This window comes from Triticum aestivum, chromosome 2B, assembly GCF_018294505.1.
Source record: "Triticum aestivum cultivar Chinese Spring chromosome 2B, IWGSC CS RefSeq v2.1, whole genome shotgun sequence".
Lineage (NCBI taxonomy): Eukaryota > Viridiplantae > Streptophyta > Magnoliopsida > Poales > Poaceae > Triticum > Triticum aestivum.
In genome coordinates this window covers 577,122,296-577,134,316 of record NC_057798.1, presented here as the reverse complement: position 1 = coordinate 577,134,316, position 12,021 = coordinate 577,122,296, and the positions used below count along the sequence as shown (strand labels likewise).

At 44.8% G+C, this 12,021-nt stretch overlaps 2 protein-coding genes across 7 annotated transcripts; one reads left to right on the top strand and one right to left on the bottom strand.

The window, feature by feature from the left end:
* Positions 1-764: 764 nt before the first annotated feature.
* On the top strand, positions 765-6,893 carry LOC123046125 (IQ domain-containing protein IQM4). 5 transcript variants are annotated; one of them, XR_006421959.1, is made up of 7 exons: positions 766-1,230; positions 1,721-1,846; positions 3,954-4,046; positions 4,137-4,238; positions 4,344-5,091; positions 6,258-6,356; positions 6,456-6,893. XR_006421959.1 is itself a non-coding variant. In XM_044469411.1 (5 exons), the coding sequence occupies exons 1-5, from the start codon at positions 922-924 to the stop codon at positions 4,551-4,553; spliced, it is 840 nt and encodes a 279-aa protein (XP_044325346.1). In that variant the 5' UTR covers positions 766-921; the 3' UTR covers positions 4,554-5,277. The 5 variants fall into 5 exon arrangements, 2 of the variants coding, with proteins under 2 accessions (XP_044325347.1, XP_044325346.1); XR_006421960.1 differs by having other exon boundaries at positions 6,258-6,378; XR_006421961.1 differs by lacking the exon at positions 6,258-6,356.
* LOC123046124 (uncharacterized) lies at positions 2,254-4,529 on the bottom strand. 2 transcript variants are annotated; one of them, XM_044469409.1, is made up of 2 exons: positions 4,322-4,529; positions 2,254-4,247 (listed from the first exon to the last, which is right to left on the bottom strand). In XM_044469409.1, the coding sequence occupies exon 2, from the start codon at positions 3,600-3,602 to the stop codon at positions 2,358-2,360; it is 1,245 nt and encodes a 414-aa protein (XP_044325344.1). In that variant the 5' UTR covers positions 3,603-4,247; positions 4,322-4,529; the 3' UTR covers positions 2,254-2,357. The 2 variants fall into 2 exon arrangements, with proteins under 2 accessions (XP_044325344.1, XP_044325345.1); XM_044469410.1 differs by having other exon boundaries at positions 4,325-4,477.
* Positions 6,894-12,021: the final 5,128 nt, after the last annotated feature.

Sequence of the window (12,021 nt, the reverse complement as noted above, 5' to 3'; positions counted from 1 at the left end):
ACGGGGGCAGGAGAGCACCTCTAGACACAACAATTGATCCCTTGGATCTCTTAGCCGTGTGCGGTGCCCCCTTCCATCATAATCCACCTCGATAATATCGTAGCGTCGATAGAACATCATCATCGTCACCACGCCATCGTGCTGACGGAACTCTCCCTCAAAGCTCGACTGGATCGGAGTTCGAGGGACGTCATCAAGCTGACGTGTGCTGAACTCGGAGGTACCGTGCGTTCGGTACTTGATCGATCGGATCGTGAAGACGTACGACTACATCAACCGCGTTGTGCTAACGCTTCCGCTTTCGGTCTACGAGGATACGTGGACAACACTCCCCCCTCTCGTTGCTATGCATCACCATGATCTTGAGTGTGCGTAGATTTTTTTTTTGAAATTACTATGTTCCCCAACAGAAGGTACCCATGAATCAATTGGAGATATTACGGACATAATTTTAATTTCCATGGAAGAAATCACAAACACAATTAAAATTACCTATGTCATCATTGTCTAGAGAATCTAGAGATCTGAGTATGAACGCACAATACAAATACTCATGCAGTTCTTAAGAGCATGCAAGTCTGAACATGAATATGAAATACCGACAGTGTGATTAGAATGATAGGCAAATTGGACAAAAAAGGAAAAAATGACAGTAGAATTGTTGTATTACTTGACATCGATCAGTGGCACAGAAGTACTCCCTCCATTCGGTAATAGATGACCCGGTCGTTTTTTTTTTTTTTTTGCGAAACAGTGCTCCTATTTTTTCCGACCAATCCCGCGGTCCTCCGCTCCCGACACAAACTACGTGGCTCGCCATTCTTGCTCGCCTGCTCGCCGTCTTGGCTCTCCGGCGCTGCCCCCCGCCGCCTTCCTCGCCCCCCCGCCCCATGCCGCCTTCCTCCCCCGAATCACGCTCCGATGCTGCCGGCTCGTCCCCCTCCTTGTTTCCCACCGTCTCAAGCTTCAATTTTTGCCACATCGCCGGTGGTTGATCTGCGGGCAGGATTGCGGGCGGCGGCCTGGAGCGGCAGTACGCAAGCTCTGACTCCATCCCAAGCCAGCCGGCACACCCGCCGAGGAGCTCTGCCAGCCGCTGCCCTAGCGCCCGCGGCCGTCAACGCGTGGTCGGGCGCCGCGTCGATGTTGTCGCTGCTCGGCGCCGCCGTCGCCGACTCATGGCTCGGGCGGTACCGCACCATCGCCGCCTCCTCCGTACTCTACATCACGGTCAGCCTAGCAACTCAGCCACCTCTCACCTCTGGAATCCCTTTCTCCATTCTCAAGTATACTGTTCAGTTAACCTCTCTGTAGTCTGTAGGCGCCATTAGATTGGATCAAAGCATTAGTATTTTTTTGTCCTGCATTAGTCTGTACAAATCCCGCTTGCATTAGTCTGTAGTCTGTAGTCTGCATTAGTCTTTTTTTGCCACTTACGTGCGACTTGAGATCGCACAAATCCCGCACAGATGGCGCACAAATTTGGGCGCTAGGCTGCATCTTCAGAAACAGGCAGCTATTCTTTGCCATATCTTGGTTCAGTCCTCTGTTTCTGCTAGGTTTTTTGTTCTCCACTTGTGTGTACACTGAAGGGAAAATTCAGAACCTGAGCTCTCTCTGAAGAAGGGGACGATGCAGTTAACAATTAACTGAATTTCTTCTTTTCCGGTGGTTTGACATGTGTGTTTGTTTATTTCTCTTGCTCTCTTGGCTGCTCAAGTGGCACAAAGCCGAGCTACCTTGGCGTGCAGAAGAGGCCCCCCACCCTTGCCTTGTGCCCGACAACCAACAACTGCGTGCCGACGTCCGAGAGGATAAGCAATTCCAATCACTACGCTCACCCATGGTAACCATCGGTGTTCAGTTCTTTCACCATTGATCATGAACAACATTATATGATAAATTCAGTGAGTAAGAAATTGCAGAGTCCCAAATATGATAAAAATGACATCTGCATTTTCTAAAAACAATTTAGTTACAAGACAATGTCAATTACCTGAAGCAGCACATTCGGATTTGTATTCACTCAAGGTTGATATTTTGTAGTATTCACTCAATGTCAATAGAATGACTAAATATATTTATAAAACAATGTAAATGTTGTTTAGCTTGAATTGTCACTTTCTTAATGTCATGCATCTTACCACTGATGTGTTTCTAGAAAAAATAATTATTACTCCTAATTCAGTCTTGGAACATTTTTGTCTTCATTTTCAAGTCTTTCTTTTTTTATTCCAGTAGCATGATGAGCTTGAAACACTAGGAGTAGCATGTTTGGTTCAGTATTTTCATGTTCAGTTAACTGTGAGCAGCTAGCAAGTGATCGATGGAGAGTCCTCTCTGCATGTTTTGATTGATTAGTACAAACAGAGATGAACTCGGTCAGCGGTCAATTTTGATTTGGAATTCTGCCTGTTACTTCTTTCCTTTACTGACATTAATACAAAAAAATGACATGTAATTGCTCCTTTCCCTTTCTCTGCTTCTTTTCCTTTCTTTGCTTGGAGGGCGCTGCTGCTCTTCTTTCTCTTTCTCTGCTTCGAAGGTGGTGCCGCTTGGAGGGTACTGCTGCTTGGAGGATGTTGCTGGTCGTCTTTCCCTTTCTCTGCTTCTTTCCCTTTCTTTGCTTGGAGGGTGCTGCTGCCCTTCTTTCTCTTTCTCTGCTTCGAAGGTGGTGGTGCTGCTGCTACTGCTTGTAGGGTACTGCTGCTTGGAGGATGTTGCTGGTCTTCTTTCCCTTTCTCTGCTTGGAGGGTGCTGCTGCTCCTCTTTCTCTTTCTCCGCTTCAAAGGTGCTGCTGCTGCTGCCTCGAGGTCTGCTGCTGCTATAAGTGCTAAGGTATGCTCAACTAGCTCAACGTTTAAAGAGAGAGCAATAGGAAGCCTTCCTTCTTGCTGCTGGCGCTCTTTTTGCATGTGAGGAATCTTGTAGCCTATCCCTCCTTTTTCTCTCATAATCTCTCTCATGCATGATTGCAGTGTCATGAAGCTTCGAGCTAACGTGTTGACATCATAGTTTTGATATTCTTCCTCCACGCCTTCTATCAATTCCCTTATGCTTTGAGGTGCTCTGCAATCAGTATGCGACTGGAGAGACCTGAAGAAGCAGAGATCAAGAATATTCAGGTCGGGGCTATTTGGAGGATGCTGGATCAACTTGATATCCAGACCGGTCTGTTCTACGGCCCGTCGAAAAATCTCGTCACTAGGCTTAAGATGCAGTGTAGCATTATCTTGCTGGATAAAGATGGTCCGTTCTTCATCTTCATCAGGCCACATATCATGGATAGCTGGAATTAGTTTCTCACACATACAGAACCTCATTACATCTCTTGTAACTTTCAATGATTTGAGTTCAAGTGTCCCTCTTTCTCTATTTTCACTCCTTTGAGTCGGAGACTCTGTGACAAAGGCCCAAATGCCTATCTTACCATCAAACGTGACGACACCAACATTGCCATATCTTGGTTTAGCCACGGCCGCAAGAAACATCACCTTCGCAATGCTATCCTTATGATGCAAGGTGCGTAAGGGATCAGGTTCTTCGGGAAGCAGCAAGTAGCCGTTCTCCTCCTGTGTCAGATTGAACCATTTCTCATCCATATAGACTATGTCATGTAATTCTCGGAAATGAGGCCAGGGAGTTCCAGCCAATTCTCATCAGGCATAGAAATGCAAAATCTCAATCTCTCTATCTCGTTGGCTGGCTTTATTGTGGGCCTCACTTGTTTCAGAACATGCACATGTTAAGACCGATAGACTGAAATATGCTGCCTCGCTTGCTAATTTCTTATACGTGGGCTGAGAGACTGAGAGATAATCACAAGATATTCAGTTGTATTTTTCATTCTAGAAGCCTACTTGGTGCTTTTGTATAGGCAGCCCTAATGTATCAACTGTAGAAATGTCAGTTCAGTGTGTAATATGAATCTTTTTTGCCTTTATAAATTGCAGAAGAAGAAAGGTAAATTTCAGCATTCTAGATTGCTTGCTAGGGGAGCTACCTCTGCTGCTGGGAGACTGGTTGCTGAAAATGGGACTCTGAAGGTATGCAATTCTTATCTGCAAACAACTCTTACATTACATCCAGTTTTATCAGGCAACATGCTGACACCACCTGGACTTTATTGTTGGCAGGCTATTTGGCCTCACAGTGGCCACGACCGCCCCACAGAGGAGAAGTTCCAGGAGTTTAAAAGCTTCCTCAATGACAACTTGGTTGATATCACTGATGTTAAGGTAAGCATCCTACAATATGATTCAGACAAAAATTAGACGACATCTCAGTGTTGTGTCGATACATTCCAGGAGAGTGGTCTTACTACATGTTTCAAATTGCTGCAGATGAGCCCAGCAGAGGAGGATGAGGAATTCTGGGGCAGCCTCAAAAGGATCGGTTCGGAGAACGACAAATCTGAAGATGGCCCTGCTGCACCTGAAGAAACTGGCTCTCTTCAGACAACTCAAGTCGTTCAAACAACATCTACAGAAACAGAAAAACGCGAGCAACCAGTGGTGGCGCGCGAGAAGATCCTTCAGAGGAGATGGTTGTAGCAGCTGCACCCCTGTGGTAGCATCAGCATCTACAGAAGAACCAGTGGTAGCATCAGCACCAACATCAACATCTACAGATCCTTCAGAGGATCAACATCTACAGAAGAACCAGTGGTAGCAGCTGCACCCCTGTGGCCACGAACCTGGCCGTGGAGATGCAGGGACGCCTGCCCATGCTACAGCAACGAGGAGGGGAAGATGGAACCGCGGCGGAAGATGGAGCCGCGGCGCCTGAGCCTGGCAGCGGCGGAAGATGGAGCCGCGACGCCTAAGCCTGGCAGCGGCGGAAGATGGAGCCGCGGCGCCTGAGCCTGGCAGCAGTGGAAGATGGAGCCTCGGCGCCTGAGCCTGGCGGCGGCGGAGACGGAGCTCGATGTGCTGGAGTCACCGGCGCTATCTTGCTGCCGGAGATGGAGCTCGAGGTACTCGGAGGTGGGGAGCTCGAGGTGCTGGGTGCGGGAGCTCGAGGAGCTGACGCCGGCGACGGGATCCTAGTGCTGGGGATGGAGCTCGAGGTTCTGGCAGGCGGGAGATTGAGGTTCTTATCTCTACTCCTAATGAAGCAGTTGGTGAATAGTCCGCCGGTTATTTTTCGCTGGTTTTATTTTGCCTCATCATTTTCGTTGGTTTTATTTCGTCTTCTTCCCATCCGCCTTTTCGCTTCACCACTCACATAAACCCATCAGATTAGTTACCATATAAAAAATAAATCACAATCAATCAAGTATTGATGATCAGATTAGTTACCATATAAAAAAACGCAATCAATCAAGTATTCATGGGATATTTCCTTATATTGATGTGATTTTCCCTTTCTTATCATCAATCATCTCTACTGCTTAAAAAAATGCGTAGCTTTCCTTTTCCTGCCAACCGACCGCGTCCCGTCTCCCTACATCCGCCCTCGTTGCTCTGCCTCCCGCACAAAAAAAAACCTCTCGTTTGACCTCCCCCAAACCCCGCACGATGGAAAAACCCAGCCGCCTGCTTCCCCTCCTCTCGACCGCTCCATAGTCCAGATCGCGGCCCCGTCCCCATCCTCCTCTCACGCCACGGCGGCCGATGGACTGCCGCCACCACCCTCCTACTCTCTCGCCGCCGCCGTCCTGCCGCTCGCTCGCCGCCGCCGTCGCCACCAATCCCGGCGAAGGCGCCGTTGCTGCTATGTTGCCTCCTTTCCCCATCCAAACCTGACAATGGCAACGACGCCCTCTCATGTGTCCCGAGGTGAGGTTTGGGGAGGCGCGACCACAATCCAGTAGGGATCTCACTACGGACCCGTCCGCTGGGATAGGTGTTCCCTCTGTTGCGAATGGGATCGAAGGGAGGGACTACTTCGTCGTCAAGGTCGGCGAGGCAGCGGCCGATTGGGAGTCCGGTTGTGAACATGGGAGGTCGTCCCCATGGAGGCGGCGGCCGTGGAGATTGGATGTGAAGCAACCCCACTTGCCGGTGGTGGAGGCTTGCCGTCCATGTGATCCTTTCTTCTCCCGGTATCCCCATTCCTTGCCTCCCATTACAAAAGCGAGCATGAATGAGAGCAGGGGCTGATTTTCATCAGTTAATTTCTCATATTTTTAGTTGCTTTTTTGAGATTATACAAGATGCTCCCGATCTATTTTGTCAAATTACTTGGATCGTCTTATGGAATTGCCAGCCATCGTATTTTCACCTCATGTTATTTCTTAATCCTTGTCCCACTAGACATCCACTACATGTTTGGTAATGACGTGATGTTGAGGCGGCTAGGAGAAGCTCAGCAGCCAGATCAAGGGCTATCGAGATGGACCTGGGAGCCAAGCAGTAGTTCTTCTGTTAAATTTTGGTTATTATCTTTTCTATTGTTACAATTGTGGGATGGTTGATTTTGACTCGGTGTAACATTTGCATTTGTTTCCCCAGCTTGTTGGCGTAGATGCGTGGCACTGCGGCAACTAATCAAGAGCGAGGGCAGTGCACATCAGAGCTACGCTGAATGTAGCGAGTCAACCACGAATTGGGTATGTTCACACGAGGGATGGGAGAGGAGAAGAACATTAACATTTTTCATGATTTGGATGAAAATTTCAGTTCATAGTTTCTCCGTACGTGGCAACACACTAGCGGTACTCATGGGCTTAGGATGAAAGTAGCGCCAGCAGAATCAGTAGGTTGGATGGGAAGGCGGTTGTTGCCCTTGTCCCTTGGTGCTAGCCTACCGTGGCGGCCTCACTAACTTGCTCATTGTGAATACGAGTTTGTGGGGTCGCGAGTTGCTGCAGATTTGTTTTTATCACTTTTTATAATATTTATTGATGTATCCCTAACTCATCAAGTCATTTTTAGCTTTGATTTCCCATATACGCCAGCCTAAATATCCCATGGTCAGAATATTTGCATGGTTAGTGGAGATTGTCCCTTTCTTTCTAATGTTTAGTATTTTATATTGCCGATAGAAATAATTTTATCCGCTTGATTTAGGAAGTGAACATAGGTAGGTGAACATATTTTGTAGCTCTTTCAGATGTAAAAGCATATGTTGCATAAGAAATTATTATCTTCCAAACATACTCACATTTCACTAACAAATAGGGAGAGGTTCAGACTTCTGAGCAATGATAAAAAGGTTTTTTTCTCACTCTTTTGTTGGAATTTTAGTTCCAAGTTAACATGATTTCTTATCCGCTTCATAAGTCATGCATTTGCTTAATTAGGTGATAAGTAGAGCAAAAAAAATTGATCATGTTATTGTGGGGTTTGTTTAAACTCCAGCATAAGGAATTCTGGTTTAAGAAAAAAGACTTTTGACTTCTTTAATTACAAATTGATTGCAACATCGTGTTAGTATGTGATTTCTCACATCTGGTTATAATATTTATGAAGACGTGCATTGCACGTGCACTTGGAAGCAGGCCCGTGGCCCGCGCCGGACGGCGCCGACGCTGACCCGGGCCACCTCCGCCACGTATTCTTGGAGCTGTGGATGGCCGATTTACATGAAATTAATTCCCTCAGTTCTGGTGGCAAATATAATACACATAATCCATATTGTTATGCACTAGCGTGTGTGTGTGTGTGTGAAATAGATGGATTATGGTCCCGTACCCAATAAGATGGATATGTGTGTGTGTTAGAGAGAGGGAGAGGGGGAGAGAGAGTGAGGAAGAAGGAGGGAGAGTGTGTGTGTGAGGATTTGATGGTAAAAAAGGTTGCCAATGTCGTAATATTGAACTCTTAAAGTTAATGTGGCCCCGTTGCAATGCACGAGCATTCTTCTAGTTTTTATTGTTTTGAAGTGCTAGTTGTCAAAATAAATACTACAAATAACTACCCAAGCCAGAAAATCACATCCCAGACTTGTCAAATCAATTATCAGATCAGAAATGCTGAAATTCTTGAACAACATAAGGGATCAATGGAGTCTATTGATGAACCATCTGGCCTTAATTGGACATGTATTGTGTTCCCTATGTTAGATCCAAATGCTGAAGACATATTAGTACTGATATACATATAGGGTGTGTTTGGTTGCCCGCATTAGGCCCAGCCTGGCCTGCGCGGGAAGAAAGTGGCCCGTTTGGTTTCCTGCGTTAACTGTGCGGCCCGCATCGTACGAAACTTAAAGCACGTCCAGGCCAAGCCCAGGGGAAACGCACGAATCAGCAGTAGCTCGTGAGCCTGGCTCGGGCGAGCCAGGGGAGGGCGACGTGCTTCTCCCCTCGTGCGAGCAGGGGAGATGGATTGAGCTTGCCCGCGTCGCCGAAAAATCGGCGGGAGGATTTCGGCTCACCTCCCGCCGAGTCCACCCCTATTTAGCCCCTCCCTCACCGCCCCAACTCCCGCCATCATTCTTCCTCCGTTCGAGCTTTCCCGCCGACGCGCATCGGCACCGATGATGTCTACTACACAACCTTTTTCTTGTAGACGTTGTTGGGCCTCCAAGTGTAGAGGTTTGTAGGACAGTAGCAAATTTCCCTCAAGTGGATGAGCTAAGGTTTATCAATCCGTAGGAGGCGTAGGATGAAGATGGTCTCTCTCAAACAACCCTGCAACCAAATAACAAAGAGTCTCTTGTGTCCCCAACACACCCAATAAAATGGTAAATTGTATAGGTGCACTAGTTCGGCGAAGAGATGGTGATACAAGTGCGATATGGATGGTAAATTTAGGTTTTTGTAATCCGAAAATATAAAAACAGCAAGGTAACTAATGATAAAAGTGAGCATAAACGGTATTGCAATGGTAGGAAACAAGGCATAGGGTTCATACTTTCACTACGGCAAGTTCTCTCAACAATAATAACATAATTGGATCATATAACTATCCCTCAACAAGCAACAAAGTGTCACTCCAAAGCCACTAATAGCGGAGAACAAACGAAGAGATTATGGTAGGGTACGAAACCACCTCAAAGTTATCCTTTATGTTCTATCTATTCAAGAGTGCGTAGTAAAATAACATGAAGCTATTCTTTCCGTTCAATCTATCATAGAGTTCATACTAGAATAACACCTTAAGAAACAAATCAACCAAAACCCTAATGTCACCTAGATACTCCATTGTCACCTCAAGTATCCGTGGGCATGATTATACAATATGCATCACACAATCTCAGATTCATCTATTCAACCAACACAAAGTACTTCAAAGAGTGCCCCAAAGTTTCTACCGGAGAGTCAAGACGAAAACGTGTGCCAACCCCTATGCATAGGTTCATGGGCGGAACCCGCAAGTTGATCACCAAAACATACATCAAGTGGATCATGTGATATCCCATTGTCACCACAGATAAGCACGGCAAGACATACATCAAGTGTTCTCAAATCCTTAAAGACTCAATCCGATAAGATAACTTCAAGAGGAAAACTCAATTCATCACAAGAGAGTAGAGGGGGGAGAAACATCATAAGATCCAACTATAATAGCAAAGCTCGTGATACATCAAGATCGTGCCATAGAGAGAACACGAGAGAGAGAGAGAGAGAAAGAGAGAGAGAGAGAGAGAGAGAGAGAGATCAAACACATAGCTACTGGTACATACCCTCAGCCCCGAGGGTGAACTACTCCCTCCTTGTCATGGAGAGCATTGGGATGATGAAGATGGCCACCGATGAGGGATCCCCCCTCCGGCGGGGTGCCGGAACGGGCTCCCGAGAGGTTTTTGGTGGCTACAGAGGCTTGCCCGATCTATCTTGTTCTTTGAAGGTTTTAGGGTATGTGGGCTTATATAGGCGAAATAAGTCGGTCGGGGGAGCCTCGAGGGGCCCACAAGACAGGGGGCACGCCCAGGGGGTGGGCGCACCCCCACCCTCATGGCCACCTCGAAGCTTCCTTTACTTCAACTCCAAGTCTCTTAGATCACGTTCGTTCCAAAAATCACGCTCCCGAAGGTTTCATTCCATTTCGACTCCGTTTGATATTTCTTTTCTTCGAAATACTGAAATTGGCAATAAAACAACAATATGAGCTGGGTCTCCGGTTAATAGGTTAGTCCCAAAAGTAATATAAAAGTGTCTAATAAATCCCGTAAACATTCAAAACAGATAATAAAATAGCATGAATGCTTCATAAATTATAGATATGTTGGAGACGTATCAGCATCCCCAAGCTTAATTCCTGCTCGTCCTCGAGTAGGTAAATGATAAAAGAAAGAATTTATGAAGTGTGAATGCTAGAAGGTGCACAAGTTTGATCAATGCTAATTTCAATCATCTTTTCTAGCATGATTATATGTCATAATAGTAGTTCATCTCATAAAACTTCTCACGAACAAGTAACAAGCAATTCACATGTTAAAGCATAGACCATAAACTTTCTTGAAAGCTAGCAAACTTCAGTCTCAGTCATCAAACAATTACAATTCATCTTATTTTCAGGAAGGGTCTATGTCAGAGCTTTGATTTAGCAAATTCCACATACTCAACTATCATATAGTTTTCTACAATTGCTAACACTCACGCAATACTAATGGTTATGGAGTTTCAATCGGACACTGAGAAAGATAGGGGCTTATAGTGTTGCCTCCCGACGTATTCACCTTTGGGTGATGTCAACAATAATAGTTCATGCTAACTTACATCCAATTGTATATATATATCAGGATCTTTCCAACACGAGGTGCTTGCCAAAGGATAAAATGAAAAAGGGAAAGGTGAAGATCACCTTGACTCTTGCATAAAGTAAAAGACATAAAGTAAAAGATAGGCCCTTCGCAAAGGGAAGCGGAGGTTGTCATGCGCTTTTAAGGTTGGATGCACAAAATTTTAATGCAAACGAACGTCACTTTATATTGCCACTAGTATATGGACCTTTATTATGCAGTCCGTCACTTTTATTGCTTCCATAACAAGATTGTATAAAGCTTATTTTCTTCACACTAATAGATCATACATATTTAGAGAGCAATTTTTATTGCTTGCACCGATGACAACTTACTTGAAGGATCTTACTCAATCCATAGGTAGGTATGGTGGACTCTCATGGCAAAACTGGGCTTAATGATATTTGGAAGCACAAGTAGTACCTCTACTTAGTGCAAGGAATTTGGCTAGCATGAGGGAGAAAGACAAGCTCAACATGTTTGAATGATTCATGACAATACACGTTAACTGAGATGTGAGAAAATATAACCCATTATGTTGTCTTCCTTGTCCAACATCAACTCTTTAGCATTTTATATTTAATGAGTGCTCACAATTATAAAAGATGTCTAAAATAGTATATTTATATGTGAAATCTCTGTTCCTTCAATATTCTTTCATGAATTGTTCAAATGACCAATACAATGCTTACTAACCTTCAATAAATTTACAACCTCTACTTCTTAGATGTGAAGTCATTACTCCCGATGGAATAAGCAAATGAGACATATATAATTTCAGATTTATGACATTCAACTCATTCAACCATTTACTCATAGGATATAAGTGAAGCACACGAGTAAATGACAAACTACTCCAGAAAAATATAAGTGAAGATCAATGAGTAGTCGAATAATTATGTAGCTAAGTGAAGACTCTCTCTCATTTAAGAATTTCGGATCTTGGTATTTTATTCAAACAGCAAGCAAAGCAAAATAAAATGACATTGCAAGGATAGCACAACTCATGTGAAGAAGCAAAAAATTAGGCTCAACCGATACTAACCGATAGTTGTTGAAGAAGAAAGGTGGGATGCCTAACGGGGCATCCCCAAGCTTAGATTCTTGAGACTTCTTGAAATATTATCTTGGGGTGCCTTGGGCATCCCCGAGCTTGAACTTTTGTGTCTCCTTAATTCCTCTCATATCATGGTTTATCTCTTTATCAAAAGCTTCATCCGCACCAAACTCAACAAGAACTCATGAGATAGGTTAGTATAAACCAATGCAAAAGCCTTATCATTTTTTACTGTAACAAATCACAAAAATAATTATTCAACATTGCATACTAAATGTCTCTGCATATTTAATACTCCTATCCTCAAATAAAATCATTAAACAAGCAAACAT